The sequence below is a fragment of the Saccopteryx bilineata genome, chromosome 12 (assembly GCF_036850765.1).
Source record: "Saccopteryx bilineata isolate mSacBil1 chromosome 12, mSacBil1_pri_phased_curated, whole genome shotgun sequence".
Taxonomy (NCBI): Eukaryota; Metazoa; Chordata; class Mammalia; order Chiroptera; family Emballonuridae; genus Saccopteryx; species Saccopteryx bilineata.
In genome coordinates this window covers 40,184,112-40,200,990 of record NC_089501.1, presented here as the reverse complement: position 1 = coordinate 40,200,990, position 16,879 = coordinate 40,184,112, and the positions used below count along the sequence as shown (strand labels likewise).

General features: G+C 42.7%; 1 protein-coding gene across 1 annotated transcript in view; it reads left to right on the top strand.

Annotated features, from left to right (window-relative positions):
* Nucleotides 1-841: 841 nt before the first annotated feature.
* Nucleotides 842-16,879, top strand: part of EPM2A (EPM2A glucan phosphatase, laforin) — an 81,834-nt gene continuing 65,796 nt past the window's right edge. Inside the window, 2 exon segments of the mRNA XM_066248293.1 lie at nucleotides 842-997; nucleotides 999-1,230. Of these exon segments, the coding sequence (XP_066104390.1) occupies nucleotides 929-997; nucleotides 999-1,230 (301 nt within the window). The 5' untranslated portion in view covers nucleotides 842-928.

Here is a 16,879-nt window from a genome sequence, read left to right as displayed (position 1 = left end):
AAAAATGTTTTAAGTTTAACACTGCTGACTTTTACTGAAAGCCAATTTTCACCAAAAGGTTCTATTTTTACGCCACTTTAAAAATTGTGAACGTCTTACATTTATAATCACAGGAAGGTTTTTGCTTTAGTTTACCTTGGAAAGGTAATACAAACCCATTTTGCACATACTAAAATAACCTGGTTGGTTTTTTTTTGTTTGTTTTTTGTTTTGTTCTTTTTAAAGAAAATGATCGTGTTTTATTTCAAACACTGAATTGGACCAGGTGAGGGAAACACTGTGGTTTTGCATCAGCTCTGGGTTGTGAATGACGCCTCTTCCCCCCCCCCCCCCCCCCCAATAAGAGAACCTCGGGCGTTGGCCGAGTCTTTCAAGATCATTATTTTATACCCTCATTTTACAGAAAAGGAGCCTGGGCCGCGAGAGAGGAAGGGACCTGTTTAAGGTCAGCGCTCTACAGAGTCCTGATCCAGGATCCGCCCCCAGCTTCACCGTTATGGCGGCTGCTTTCTACATGCCATTCCCTTTTTCTGCAGGAACCTCTTGATTTCCATCCAGTCTTCTGGAAAGATGACTACAAAAATCGTAGTAGAGCTTATAAGAGGTTTTCCTCCTTCCGAACCCTGTTTTCTTTCCCGTTTGGGCTTCCCCCGCATCCCCAGCCGCCCCGCGGGGCAGGTGCAGCCCGCTTCCGCCCGGCAGGCGCGGGGCGGCTCCCGCTGGCCCCGTCCGCGGCCTCGGTCCTGCTCCGGCGCCGCGTGATGCAGCCCAAAAAAGGGCCAGCCTCGCACGTGTCCCCGCAGGCGCCCGGGCCTCTCGCGTCCAGGCCCCGCGCCGGCTGCCCAATCGCCGCGGTCGCCTCGCGCTCCGGCCGCGTGTGCTGCCCGAGGACGTCGGGCACCGGGAGCCACGCCGCCCGCCCGCCGCCATGCGGTTCCGGTTCGGGGTGGTGGTATCGCCCGCGGTGGCCGGCGCCCGGCCGGAGCTGCTGGTCGCGGGGGTCGCGGCCCGAGCTGGGGCGCTGGGAGCCGAGCGGGGCCCTGCGCCTGCGGCCGGCGGGCGCGGCGGGCGCGGCGGGGGCGCTGGCGCCGCAAGAGCCGGGCCTGTGGCTCGGGGAGGTGGAGCTGGCGCCCGAGGAGGCGGCGCGGGACGGGGCGGAGCCGGGCCGCGTGGACACGTTCTGGTACAAGTTCCTGCGCAGGGAGCCGGGAGGAGAGCTGTCGTGGGAAGGTACGGGAGCGGCCGCTGCGCTCCGCCCGCGCGCTCGGCCCGGACCCTGACTTCTGGAAGCCGTCCCCGCTCTGCTGGCCAAACCCGCACCGCCCGCTGCGACAGCGGCTCCCGACCGAGCCTCTAGGCTTTCCTGTGCCCTAACCTGCCCTCTGCCCTTTGTCCTCGAACCTCCGCCTTCTTTCCCGCACGCCCAGGACCCGGTTCATTTCCAGTCCGTTATCCAGGTTATGGTGGCATCGCGGGCCAGTTCCCTCCGTCCCGGACACCCAGGGTCGCTTCCCCCCTCGCTCCTTCTCTGCGCCCGGTCCCTGACTGCCGGGTCAGCCCCGCTGCGCGTGTGTTCACTGCTCAGTTCTGCCTCGATTCTTTATGGGTCCTCGTTTTCTTGCCATATGCACTAAAAAATGACCCACCCAGTGAAGGCATCCCTTTTGCTAATCCTAGACTGTAATGTGCCAGTTACTGTATGGTTTTCCTCCTTAGATGTGAGAGTGAACTGATCCAAAGACGATGAGTTTTTCTCTTTGGGGATTTTTTTTTTACACCGAATATTTGATAGTTGAGGCATGCTCTGATTTTTTAAACATAAAAACAATAATGTTGGTTAAAAAAAATCAAGTGCACAAGGTAAAAACCTGTTTCCTTTACACATCTTAAGGCCACTTACTTCCCAGTATATGCATTGCATGTGTGTCAGTGTCACTCGATATAGATGTCTCTCATTTTTTAAAAATGGCACCAAAATATTCTGCAGGTACTGATGCGCATTTAGGTGGTTTTTTGTTTTCCTCTGTAGAAGCGGTGATAGCCCAGTTGAAAACCTGTAGAGTTACCTTTAAGCATTTGGAAGTGTTTCTGTAGGGTCGATTCTATGAAATGAGATCATTAGATCAAAGTGTAGTCCCTATTTTATTACATTTCAAGGGGGTCATACCAATGTAGAGTTCATCCAGGGATGTGAATTTGCACAGCTCTTTGTTTAAAAAAAAATTGGAGCATATGATACTCATAGTTGTCTAACACCAATGAAAGGAAGGTCTCTTTAAGTTTTTATGACAAAGATAGGCCATTTAGTCCATAGTGAAGTGGAAACAAGGAATCAGCCAAGAAGCTGTGTATTCTGTGAAATGCCACATATTTACCCTCCTGCCTCTCTTTGTACCCCTGGGTTACATGATCTGGTAGCACTCACTGACCTTTTACATTTCCTACCAGAACTGAAGGTCACCCTCTTCAGATTTTACCCTTCTTTACAGCATACGACTGTTGCTAATAGTAGTATACATACTTATTTTTTATAATAAAATAATATCTGATACTTTTAATAATTAAAGTGGTAAAAAAACCAAAGGTCTTCCCAGCCCCCTCCTTTTCTGTTTTTAGCTTTTCTAAAAACTTATTTACTTATACAGTATTACTTTTTTTTTTTTTTTACAGAGACAGAGAGATTCAGAGAGAGAGAGAGATAGATAGGGACAGACAGGAATGGAGAGAGATGAGAAGCATCAATCATCAGTTTTTCGTTGTGGCACTTTAGTTGTTCATTGATTGCTTTCTCATATGTGCCTTGACCATGGGGCTACAGCAGACTGAGTAACCCCTTGCTCAAGCCAGCGACCTTAGGTCCAAGCTGGTGAGCTTTTGCTTAAACCAGATGAGCCTGCGCTCAAGCTTGCGACCTCGGCGTCTCGAACCTGGGTCCTCCACATCCCAGTCCGACGCTCTATCCACTGCGCCACCGCCTGGTCAGGCTTATTACTATTTTCTTAATTAAAAAAAAATATTTTTTTTGTATTTTTCTGAAGCTGGAAACGGGGAGAGACAGTCAGACAGTCTCCCGCATGCGCCTGACCAGGATCCACCCGGCATGCCCACCAGGGGAGATGCTCTGCCCACCAGGGGGCGATGCTCTGCCCCTCCGGGGCGTCGCTCTGCCAAGACCAGAGCCACTCTAGCGCCTGGGGCAGAGGCCAGGGAGCCATCCCCAGCACCTGGGCCATCTTTGCTCCAATGGAGCCTTGGCTGCGGGAGGGGAAGAGAGAGACAGAGAGGAAGGCGCGGCGGAGGGGTGGAGAAGCAAATGGGCGCTTCTCCTATGTGCCCTGGCCGGGAATCTAACCTGGGTCCCCCGCATGCCAGGCCGATGCTCTACCGCTGAGCCAACCGGCCAGGGCCATTACTATTTTTTTTTTTTTTTTTTTTCTGAAGCTGGAAACAGGGAGAGACAGTCAGACAGACTCCCGCATGCGCCCGACCGGCCCGCCCACCAGGGGCAACGCTCTGCCCACCAGGGGGTGGTGCTCTGCCCATCCTGGGCGTCGCCATGTTGCGACCCTCCTGGGTGTCGCCATGTTGCGACCAGAGCCACTCTAGCGCCTGGGGCAGAGGCCACAGAGCCATCCCCAGCGCCCGGGCCATCTTTGCTCCAATGGAGCCTTGACTGCGGGAGGGGAAGAGAGAGACAGAGAGGAAGGCGCGGCGGAGGGGTGGAGAAGCAAATGGGCGCTTCTCCTGTGTGCCCTGGCCGGGAATCGAACCCGGGTCCTCCGCACGCTAGGCCGACACTCTACCGCTGAGCCAACCGGCCAGGGCCATTACTATTTTCTTAATGTACCAACTTCAACTTTTCTGTTTTTAGATTTTTCTCTTACCATATAAATTATATTTTATTAACATTAGACAGTATCTAGTAACAGCTGGTGTATATCCCTAAAGTCAACCATGATACTTCCTATGAAATATGAAGAAATTTAGCTTAGTTCATTATTTCTCTTCCCCTGCTAATTTTTATATTATTTTAAATTATATAAAACATACATATTTGTTATATATAAACTATTTTTGTTTTATATAATTTATATAGTTTTTTGTTGTTATTGTTGTTGTTGTTCTTTTTTAGTGTATGTGAGAGGGAGAGAGAGAGACAGCCAGACAGACAGGGACAGATAGACAGGAAGGGAAAGAGATGAAAAGCATAAATTCTTCATTGTAGCACCTTAGTTGTTCATTGATTGCTTTCTTATATGTACCTTGACCTCAGGGCTCCAGCGCTCAGGCCAGCAACCATGGGGTCATGTCCATGATCCCATGCTCCAGCTGGGAACCCTGCACTCAAGCAGGTGAGCCCATGCTCAAGCCGGCAACTTTGGGGTTCTGAACCTGGGTTCTCAGCATCCCAGGCCAACACTCTATCTACTGCGCCACTGCCTGGTCAGGCAATGTTCTGTTTTATACTTGTTACTATACCTTCCTATTTTGGATTGATAGGTTGATTCTAAGAACTGTAAGTTAACAAAGAGCATTATGAGAACCGGTGTAGCCTGTGTTTAGGAGCAAGTATTACAGAGCCAGAATGCAGGGGTTCACTAACCAATGTGTGACCTTGGCAAGTCACTTAGCCCCACTGTGCTGCTTCAAGGACATAGAATAGGCTGTGTATTAAGTGTTAAGTATGTGTTGTTATTTTTACTATTATGGTTAGGAAATAATTACTGAAGAACCAAGTAGTTTTATAAATGCATTGAAAAGGGAATATAATTCTGCGATAAGAAGTCATATATATATGTATATATGTTAGAATCAGTTTGTTGATATCTACAAAATAGCTTGTTACGATTTTGATTGGGATAGCATCTAATCTACAGATCAAGTTCCAAAGAATTGACATCTTATAAATGCTAAATCTTTCAATCTATGAACATGGAATATTTCTGTATTTAATGAGGTCTTTATTAAATTTTTATTAGGGATTTGTAGTTTTCCACGTAGAGATCGTGTACATATTTTGTTAGATTTATACATAAGGCTTTTCTTTGCTGCTATTTTAAGTGGTTATATTTTTTAATTTCAATTTAAAATTTCAATTTCAATTGTTTATTGCTGGTACAGAGGAAAGAAGTTGACTTTTGTATCTATAGATTTTTGTTTGAATACTGGACATGTTAGTTTTACAATGTTTCAAAGAGTATGAATTTTTCCCCCTTGCAGTTATTTGTGGATTTGCTTGCTCCTATTGAGGCTTATTTTGAAGGTTTATAAGGGTAGGTCTATAATAGCTTTTACTGTAGGCTCGCTTTAGCCTCTAAAGGGCACAACTAAGCCATGTTCTTTCTAGATTCTCTACTGAATGCCCATGTGTTATACAAGATCTCCTCACTCTGGTGGAAACTCAGGTGTGCCCAGTTCTGTGTGAGCACTATTTTTTTCTTTTTGCCTCTTGTTCTTTGCATAGCTCTGTCAAATTCAACTATATGCATTCATAGATTGGATGCAGCCAAAGAGTATCGGAGACTTTAAAAAAATTTTCCCATTGATTTGAGAGAGGGGGAGAGAGGAGAGAGAGAGAAAGAGTGAGAGACAAAGAGAGAAGGACCAAGAGGGAGGGGTAGGGGGAAGAGAGAGAGAGAAAGAGAGGTGGGGAGGGAAGAGAGAGCGAGAGAGAGAGAGAAGCATCACCTTGTTTTTCCACTTAGTTGTTCCATTTAGTTATGTACTTATTGATCGCTTCTCCAATGTGCCCTAACTGGGGATCAAATCTGTGACTTCAGCATGCTGGTATAGCATTCTAATATACACTGAGCCATCGGGGTCCCTAGGCCAGGGTCCCTAGGAGACCTTTATGCAGATTTGTGGTTTTATCATCTCTGCATGGTTTTATCATCTCTGGAATTTGGTTCTACAAATTCTAGTCACTTTGTTTTTCCCAAGTTTGGATTTCTATTTCCTCAATAACAAGACTGTTGGGCTCTATTTGGGATCACTTATCTGTGTCATGGTTCAGAAATTCCCTATGGGTAGAAAGCTATGGCATTCATATTGTTTATCTTGTTGATTTTCCTTTTCTCGGGGATTATAGTCCTGTACAACCTTTAGTTTAACATTTAAAAACAGTGTTTTGTTTATTTTTCCACTTTTCTAGCTGCTGCTTTTATAGGCAGTTTCTCATTCTGTCTCCCCCAGTACCTGATACTAGTCCTTTGCCATGGGAACTGAAATGGAAATTTTGTTGCTTTTAGATAACTTGTTCATGCTTCTTAGAAGCAGAATAAGGTTCTAATTTTAGGGAAAAGAAAAATATTGTTGCCTGATCACAAGTTGAAGAGGGAAAAATGTTATGAAATTATTATTTTTTTTCAAAAGGTGGTAGAGCAAGTACAGTCTTAAAAATGTGCCTTGGTGCTTCTATGGAGACAAAATAATAAACTAGATAAGGCATTAGAATAAACCAGCAAAACATATTCTGTGGTGTGTAGGGAAATATAAACCCAGATGTTAGAGGTTTATACCTCAGTAAATGTGTTTCTTTGTGTAAAGGTAATACTCATGAGTGTTTGGGATTTGAGAATGAATGAGAAGAAGATTTATAAGTTGGATTTGTAGAAAGCCAGAGAACACACAGCTTAACGAGATGAGGGAAGTCGGAGGCTATTTCAGCTTTCTGGGAAAGAGACAAGTTCAGCTGGCAGGTCAGGTTTGATCAGCTGGGCCTCCACCGGGTGTGAGAGATGGCTCTTTGTCTTGGCACCAGAGTTGGTGCCCAGGCTTCTGTTACAGTAAGCTCATTAAAATGTTCTGTTATTCCAACACCATCAAAAATTTGAATTCTGTGGCCTGGAAAAGTTTTCTCAGTTTTCTGCTCTGACGGTGGGATCCTGGGCCATGTGTAGCTGGTGCAGGTCTGTGGAACACACTGGAGTGAGAAGCCTAACATTTTAAGTTCCATGACCTTCATGTTTTTAAATGTTAAACCATAGTGTCACATTTACATAGAGCTTCATCCTGAATTTTAGCTAACTAAATCATAGGGAGTCAGAGGAAGGGCTACTATGCAATGATTTTCTTTTTCAGTGAAGTTGCAGAAGGATCTAAACAGTTTTCCTGAGCCAAGAGAATGTTTATCGTCATTTGATCTGTTATTACCATCATTTGTGGATGTTATACTTGTAGATCTTTTTTTTTGTTGTTTTTTTTGTTTTTGTTTTTTTTTTCATTTTTCTGAAGTTGGAAACAGGGAGAGACAGTCAGACAGACTCCCGCATGTGCCCGACCGGGATCCACCCGGCACGCCCACCATGGGGCGATGCTCTGCCCATCCTGGGCGTCGCCATATTGCGACCAAAGCCACTCTAGCGCCTGAGGCAGAGGCCACAGAGCCATCCCCAGCGCCCGGGCCATCTCTGCTCCAATGGAGCCTTGGCTGCGGGAGGGGAAGAGAGAGACAGAGAGGAAAGCGCGGCGGAGGGGTGGAGAAGCAAATGGGCGCTTCTCCTGTGTGCCCTGGCCGGGAATCGAACCCGGGTCCTCCACACGCTAGGCCGACGCTCTACCGCTGAGCCAACCGGCCAGGGCTATACTTGTAGATCTTATGAAGTATTTGTATCCTTGGAAAGAGTTAATATGACATTTACATTCATGTCTTTTGCCATAAATGACCAATATATTACCTTCTTCACTGACTGAAATCTCTAAAAATCTATAATATTTGATGAGTGTGGCAATCATTATATAGACCATTTCAGAACTAGACTAATTTGGACTCCTATTCACAGGAAACTGTATTTGAGGATTGCACTGCTATAGCCATGATCTGAGATTCAGAACTGTTCTAAATACCATATATTGAATTCTGAGGTTGTGGAAATTCTGAATGTTGTGTAAAAAGCCATTGGTTCAAAGTATAGCTTTAACACTAGTTTGGAATAATTATGAAGAAGAATTGAGTTGATATATGTGAACATTCTTTGTAAATGGGAATAATTTTGTTTTAATAATATTGACTGAAAATTTTGTCACTGGATTTTTAATGTTTTTTATTTTTTATAATATCATGTTTTATTAGCAATGAAGGAGTATCCCTTAAAAAACACTATTTGTAACAACATGGATAGACCAACCTAGAGGCTATTTATTATACTAAGTGAGGTAAGTCATACACTTACCTTTTTAAATGTATGGATTCCTGGGTCAATCCCAGGCCCAAGAATCTCTAGGAATAGAGCCTGGATATCCATGTGGTTTTAAAAGCAGTTTTAGTGAGATATGATTTACGTACCATAAAATTCAACCCTTTAAAGCATGTAGTTCAGGGGTTTTATTATACCCACAAGTTGTGTAACCACCAACACTAAGTCTGCTACATTTCACCTACCCTGTTCTCATTCCTAATCAATCTCCATCCCTCCCTCTCTCATCCTCTGGCGAACACTAATGCCTCTTGTGTCTCTGAATTTGCCTATGCTAGGTACTTCTTATAAATGGAATCATATAACATGTGGCCCTCTGTAACTGACCTTTTTCACTTCGTGTAATGTTGTCAAGGTTCACACATGTTGTAGCATGTGTCAATACCTCATGCCCTTTTATTGTTGAGTAATATTTCATTGTATAGATGTAGCACATTTTGCTTGTTCTTTCAACAGTTGATGGACATGTGGGTTATTTTAATTTTTTGGTAATGCTGCTGTGCACATTTGTGCACAAATTTTGTGTGCACGTATGTTTTCACTTCTTCTGATTATATACCTGGAAGTCATATTGCGAAGTCATAAGGTAACCCCCTGGTTTAACTTTTGAGGACATGCCAAAGTCTTTTTACAATGTGATTGTACCCTTTTGCATTCCTACCAGCAGTGTATAAGAGTTTCAGTTTTTTCACATTTTTGACAACAACTGCTATTGTCTGTATTTTTTATTTTAACCACCCTAGGGGGTATAGAGTGGTATCTCATTTTGATTTTTTTTCCCTAATGATGGATGATGTTGACTCTTTTTTTTTTCCATGTGCTATTGGCCATGTGTTAGTCAGGAGGCACACATATATGTGCGTATGATCTTGGGAAAATGTTTATTCAGATCCTTTGCCTATTTTAAATTGGGTTATTTGCTTCTCAGTTATTGAGTTGTAAGAGTCCATGTCTTCTAAAAGTCATGGGCAGGTGACATTGATACAGATAATTCTTGTTTGGGATAGGCAGCTGACATACTTAATTGGACTGGATATTGCAGCTTTTACTTTGAAATGAATGAATTGGTTTCGTATAGAGCTTCATTTTGCTGTAAACGAATAAGGCAATAGGGTTCAGTGCTGGTTTAATGGAACTGGATGTAGGTGCGTTTATCCTTCTTGGTCAACCCTCATATTACCACGTTCATCTTTCTGTGCACTTCCATAAGTGTCAGTGTGCCTAGGGCTTCTCTCCTCAGGTCACCTGTATCTCAACTACATCCCTTCTTTGGAAGACCTTGAATCCTGTGATGATATAGCTTTAGCATTAATCTCTTTTCTGGGCTGCAGGCTTATACAGCCTGTTGTCTATCAGACTTTCATTTCTGGATTTCTTGTAAGTACTTTAAACTCAATATATCTAAACCTCAACTTATGAACAACTTTCACAAAGCTCCTTTTTCTGTGTTCCCTCCTTAAAGACACCACAGCTCAGTCACTCAGTATATGGAAACATAAGACCCTCTTAGGCTGGGCTGCCTGCATGGTTAGTATGATGAGCATTTCCTAGGCTACATCCTTAGAGACTGATTTAGTAATTCTGGGGTTGGCCAGGGAATAAGGATTTTATAATTGTCTCAGTTGCTTTCGATATGGGAGATCACTGTGAGGGTTCCGCAGTGGAAATATTTTAATCCTCCCCACCTTCCTCCCAGACCCTAATCACCCCTTTTTATTTTCTTCCTGTTGCTTCCGCTGTAGTTGGGTTCCTTGGCATTTCAGCGGACTTCTACATGATCTAACTCAGTGGTAGTCAACCTGGTCCCTGCCGCCCACTAGTGGGCGCTCCAGCTCTCGTGGTGGTAGCGGAGCAGCCAAAGTAGAAATAAAAAGATAGATTTAACTATAGTATAAATAAATTGTTTTATAAAGACTTATTCTGCCAAACTTAGCAAAAATCCGACATAAAGTACTTGGTAAGTAATTATTATTATATGCTTTAACTTGCTGTAACTCTGCTTTATAAATGTTATAAAGTAAAGTTACTTCCCTACTTTATAAATCACCATTACTGTGGAACCAGTGGGTGGTTAGAAAATTTTACTACTAACAGAGATACAAAAGTGGGCGGTAGGTAGAAGAGGTTGACTCCCCCTGGTCTAACTCCTTCATGTCCCTCGTCTGCTCAGTCCTCCCTCTGCACTACTACCAGCATTACCTGCCTAAACACAGATTGGATGTGTCACGTGATTAAAATGATTTGATGATTTCTTAGTTCCTGTAAAATAAATCTGAGCCTCACAGTATGACCTTTCAGGTTCCTCACAACCTGGCAGTTCTAGCCACCTAAACTCTTATTTTCCCCAACATGTTATGGCACTCTTTGTGAGTGCTATCCCCCTTTTGTGGATTTACGTCAAAGCTGTGATAGTCCTAGGTTTGCAATGACCCATGTGACATTATTCCACTGGCTTCAATGTGATATTCTGAAACCCTGTCGGAAGCAGCCTCGTGAAATTGAAACAAAACATTGTCATTAATCCATAGCAGTCACATGTGCATATGCACATTTCTTGGGATTAGGGGACGGATTAGTATTTTAATCCTTACGGTGTATCTGCCCTGGTCCATGTGGGCCATTGCTGGTAAGACTGCTTTATTTTCTCCAGCAGCTGCCTAGCCCATCAGCGTAGGTTGGATCCAGCACAAAGGCTTTCATTAGCGCTTCTGGTCAGAAACTTAACTCCCAGCTTCAGTGGAGGGAAGGAACAGCCTGCAGTCCTCCGGCGGGGGCACGTGTTACGGAGCTATGAGAAATAGTGCGCGGTTTAGTGAACTCACGTGTTTTGGGCATACACACACACACACACACACACACACACACACGATTGGTGCACGTGCTGGCTCTGTGGCCCCCACTCAACTGGCTGTCGCTTTCACATAGATACGTTCAGCAACCCTAATGTGTTTGTGTTGGGCCCCGGTATGATTTGTGTGCACCTGACTCTTACACTGCCACCCACCTGGCTATAATTCTGTATAGCTTTGTAACCTGGTCCTTCGCTGGCCACAGGCACAGCCTGCAGGTTGTACTGATAAAGTGCTCTGTCCAGAATGGCACTTAGACTCATAATTCATACGTGCATACATTCTATTTAATTAATTTATTTATTTATTCATTTTTAGAAAGGAGAGAGAGAGGGCGAGAAAGAGAGAGGAGAGACAGAGAGAGAGAAGGGGGGAGGATCTGGAAGCATCAACTCCCATATGTGCCTTGACCAGGCAAGCCCAGGGTTTCGAACCGGCGACCTCAGCATTTCCAGGTCGATGCTTTATCCACTGCGCCACCACAGGTCAGGTACACGTGCATACATTCTAAATAACTTTTCTCTACTTGTCTAGTACGCACTCATTTCTGTCTCACCTGCCTGACCCTAAATATTCCAAACCTTTAGCCCTCTATGATATCCCTTTCTTCTAATATTTAAGTAATATGGCTTGAATTTCCACCCCACATGCTGATAGATCTGACCTCTTTCCTCTGCGTCTCTCAGAGCCACGTTTCCTCGGTGTGTTTGGGGAAGTCGGGGCGTGTCAGACTGTTGCTGTGTACCAGTGTCCATGTGCTCTCTCCATGGGAGGGTTATCTTGCGTTGAGGAATGTCATGTGGCTAGCTTCGGTCAATAAAATGTGATGGGAACCGTTGTATGCCATTTCCTGTTGCTTCACCTCACTCCTCTGTCTCTGCATAGAGATTATTATTGGTACTCCAGATAGTGGTGGCTTTGTCTGCTGGTCCCTATATGAAGATGGTGAGAATGTGAGAAAGCGCCCTTAGCCAGTCTGCGGTATCCTCTGGCATGGGAGGGAAGTAAACGTTTGTTCTTCCGTGTCGCCGGTATTGTGGGGTTGCTTGTCATCACTGCACGCCCCAGGACTTACAGCAACGCCTGGCGTGTGACAGGTGTTCATCACATACTTCATAAGTGATTGAACATGAGCAGTGCACTTTCCAGGTGCCTCGAACTGGAACACTCATACTCTCCATCCTCCCATCATCGGTGTGGTCCAGGATAGAGATGCACTATTGTCTTAAAGCAACAATTATTATAAAAGACATTTTAGGACCCCCCCCCAATTTTATAATTAAAATGGACATGCATACGATATGGAATACAACACAAATCTTACACATGTTTTTAAAAGGTTAGGTTACTACTACTTCAAGCTATACTCCCAAGACCCCTTGGAAATGTTTGAGAAGCCTTGATAGTCTCTGAGTCTGGTTTTTCCTCTAGGAAATACAGTGTTTGAATGAAAGTAGAGGTGTCAAAGGCTCTTTAAGGAGGGACTCTGTGGTGTGAGCAGCAATGAAGTGGGAGCCAGCAGCCTAGGGCTCCAGTACTTCCTTTGCTGCTGAATAAACATAGAACCCTGTAATATCACGTCATCTACTAGGACCTCAGGAAGAGATATATTCACGCTTCTGCTATCTGTCCCACTGTATTGTTAAGGAATAATATTTTTGAAAGTATTTTGAAAATTATTAAGCTGTTATTCCAACTGAAAAGTGCATGAAAGTCTTGCAGTGTTTTCAAATTTGAAAGTTTTGTTTATACTGTACTTCCATTGGGTGGCAGTATTTCACTGTACTCTACTACACTTATACATACAGTTTGTTTATAATCTCATAGAAAAGAATTTAATCAACATCTTTTTCTCTCCCAATCTTACCTTTCCCCTTTCCCATCCCATGCTCTCTTTAGCTCCTAAAATAATTTTGAGAAAGTGTTAGCATTAATTTGAAAAAGAGACTCTTTTTTAAATGACTCTTAGGGACAGTCTTTCTAAGTCTTGGCAATTTATCCATAATTTCTGCTTTATTTGGGAAGAAGTGTTAGATAGCTTAATTTTGCTCAGATGTGAGCAAATTACTTTGATGTAGATAATTAAAATCAGTTAAACATCACCTACAGAAATCTTGCCATTGAAACTTTTGTGAATGCTTTAACAATTATTTTTTTCCAGTAAGCTCATGCAGACATTTTTTTAAACTGACAACAGTAGTCACACTTGTTTTATCTTCAAGATTTTGAAGTTGTCATGCTGAATCCTTTGATGTCTCTGACATGTGTGAGAAATATTTTATCGTGGTTCCAGATCTGTTTTCTTTGCATCAGAATTTCTTAGACAACATATTTCACTAATGGAGAAATAAGAAAAATATAAAGTATTATAAGTTATTCCTTGCTAACTTCTGTTGATATTGAAGTTTCAATAGAAGCGATAGCCTAGGACTATTAGAGTAGCCTTGTCCTGTAGTGTGGAAAAAAATTAGAAATCTTTAGGAAAGTAATGGATTATTTGTTTTCTTCTGTAAGGAGACCATTGCTGCAATTTTTAAACCTCCTTAGTCACTATATTCCGTACAAGAGAAAGTAGCTATTTTGAAAAATTAGGCTGTTGAATAGTTATTTATAAAATTGATATACATAGAGAAATCTTCATTTTTAAATGGCCAACACTTGATAAAAATTTTTAATTAATTGTTTTATGCTAAATAAATCTTTGCTGTATCCAGGGAGGAGAAAAAAGTTATAAAAAATGGATGTCTAAACTTTAATTGGCATGTTATTGAAAATTTTATACTTTTCTCTTATGGTTATAAATATGAACCACATTTTCTGCCTTCTAATATACAGGATAATGATAACATGTATGCATTGTGTGTATGAGCAATAAAAAATTTTTTTGGAGGGAGGATATTTAATAGCTTCTCATCGATTCTCAAAGGAACTTGTGATTCACATCAAACAAATGAACAAACAAACAAAAACCCTGATATCTCATCATTATTACATATTTTTGAATCAGGTCAAAATTGCTTTAGAAGTTTAACTTATCAAAGATTAGCCCCTCATTAGTACAAGGAGAAAATGGAGGAATAGTGTATCTTATTTTCTGTACAGGATTTTAGAAACATCTCCCAATTTCTTTTTTAGACAAATTAAAAGGCAACTGGCTGGCTAGTAGACTAGAGGGGTTCACTGCAAGGTGAACACCTGAACCTTAAGTGCTCAGATTAATAAACATGAAGGACATGTGGGTGTATGCAAATGGCAGGTCAAGTCACTTGTCTAGGTGCTTTCCTGCTAAATCATTTTATTAGTGATTTCGGAAGCTTGCTTATCGAATTTGCTGATAAGAGAAAACTGGTAGAGCTAGCTGTTATTTTGTTTGAGAGAAGCAGTATGCAGTATGCAAAGTAGTAAGTCCCAAAGATAAGAAGAAACAGACAAGAAGCAATTAATAGAACTTAAGTCTTGAATTGCATGAACAAATTACTTGATAAACATTGAGAACAGTTCAGAGAAATAGATTTTGGAGTTTCAGCTGGTTTTGGTGTAGGAAGAAGTTAGCAGAGTTTGGGCAGAGATTGGTCAGAATTTGTATAGTCGCTGAGTTACTGGGAAAATCAGTGATTTTATCTTTGGAACACATGAGCCTGTGTGAAATAACTGTCATTGTGGTCTTGTCTTGAAACATATAGGTCTGAACAAAGATTTTATTAAAAACAACTTGACCTCTTTTATTGGTTTACATGTTTTGCAAGTAAGTGCAGATTTGCAAGTGGACTTGAAGGACTGCAAATAATGTAGGAGAAGAATAGTAATTAAGACCTGTTATTAAATTGTTATTGGACACTGACCATAGTAGGTCCTGTGTTTAGTGTTTTAAATGGATTATCTAAGTGAATTCACTCACAACTCTGAGATAGATAGCAATACTAGGTTCCCTTATCACAGGGGTCGGGAACCTTTTTGGCTGAGAGAGCCATGAACTCCACATATTTTAAAATGTAATTCCGTGAGAGCCATACAACGACCCGTGTATGTTACGCATTATCCAATAAAAATTTGGTGTTGTCCCGGAGAACAGCTGTGATTGGCTCCAGCCACCTGCAACCATGAACATGAGTGGTAGGAAATGAATGGATTGTAATACATGAGAATGTTTTATATTTTTAACGTTATTATTATTTTTTATTAAAGATTTGTCTGCGAGCCAGATGCAGCCATCAAAAGAGCCACATCTGGCTCACGAGCCATAGGTTCCCAACCCCTGCCTTATCACAAATGAGAAAACAGAGGCACAGGTTGCTGGAATGGCTTTCTCACTATTATTTAGAAGCAGTAGAGAGTATAACTTGGAATGGAGTTCAAGTCTGAATGTTGAGCCCATGCACTTAATTGCTGTAATATTCTGCCTCCCGGGAGAGGAGCATGATGGAACCAGCGGAGGAGGGTTTCAGCAGAGAGTGGTCACTATCATTAAATGCTGCAGGCAGGTAAAGAAAATGAAAAGCGAACCTGACAGGAGATGAGTTCATTTAAAGTTTTTTTCAGTCAAGTATTGAAGGCAGATGCCAAATTGTAGCACACAGAAGAATGAATAGTGAAGTGAGGTTGTCCAGTGAGGACAAGGCCAGTTAGAGGAAAGATGAGGTTATAAGACCTGATGGAGGGGCAGAGATGACAAGAAAGCTAGAAGAAGAAGGGCTTGGGGAAGCTTAGGGGCATGAAGAGAAGAGATGCTGTGTTAGAGCAAAGAGGCTGTCCAAGCCAAACACAATGAAGCGCAAGGCAAATAGCCTCTCTGGTAAGTTTTAACTTTTATTTATTTTTTTTCAGAGACATAGAGAAAGTCGGAGAGAGGGATAGATAGGGACAGACAGACAGGAACGGAGAGAGATGAGAAGCATCAATCATTAGTTTTTTGTTGCGATACCTTAGTTGTTCATTGATTGCTTTCTTATATGTGCTTTGACCATGGGGCTACAGCAGACCGAGTAACCCCTTGCTCGAGCCAGCGACCTTGGGTCCAAGCTGGTGAGCTTTGCTCAAATCAGATGAGCCTGTGCTCAAGCTGGCCACCTTGGGGTCTCAAACCTCGGTCCTCCGCATCCCAGTCTGATGCTCTATCCACTGCGCCACTGCCTGGTCAGGCAAGTTTTAACTTTTTAAAAGTACATTAAAATGCATTTAGTTTGTTGATTTTTTTTTAAAAAAGTAATTTACAATAAAAAATGTAGTACATTGGGTGCTTCTGAATTAAATTAGGTAGAGGCAAGTTAGAACCAAAGAAAGGTGGTTTATCTTCCAAAATGATTTGCCGGAGAAGGATGATGTGTTCAGACCTAGCACAGTTGCCATCAGTGGCCTAACTAGCATTTGTGTCTCCCCACTCTCCCTGGCTAACGGGATGCTGACTTGTTTGGGTCAGGGTGGAATGAGTCAGGATTGCTCTATCACTTAGTTCTTGATATTGAGAGGGAAGAAGTCTGTTGGGTGAGGCTCCCAGGAAAGCGTTCACTTTTCTCATAAAAAAAACAACAGAGGCTTGTTTACTCTTCTCCATGGCTAGGACTCCAGACATGATGCCTAGTGGTCACCTTCTGAATGTGAGGTGACATGCGTGACAACAAGCATTTAGAAAGCACTTGGCATGTCACCATTTCTGTGCGACCTGGCTTTCATCTCTTGTTATGTGAGAGATGGACCTCTATTTGCTAAGTCATTGTTCGTTTTTCTGTTGCTTGCAGCCGGGCACAATTCTAAGAGAAGCAGAATCCTTCTTCAGCTCTTGTCTCGTACATGTATAGGAAGACAGTCTCCCTAACTGACCCTCTTTTATTTTTTACA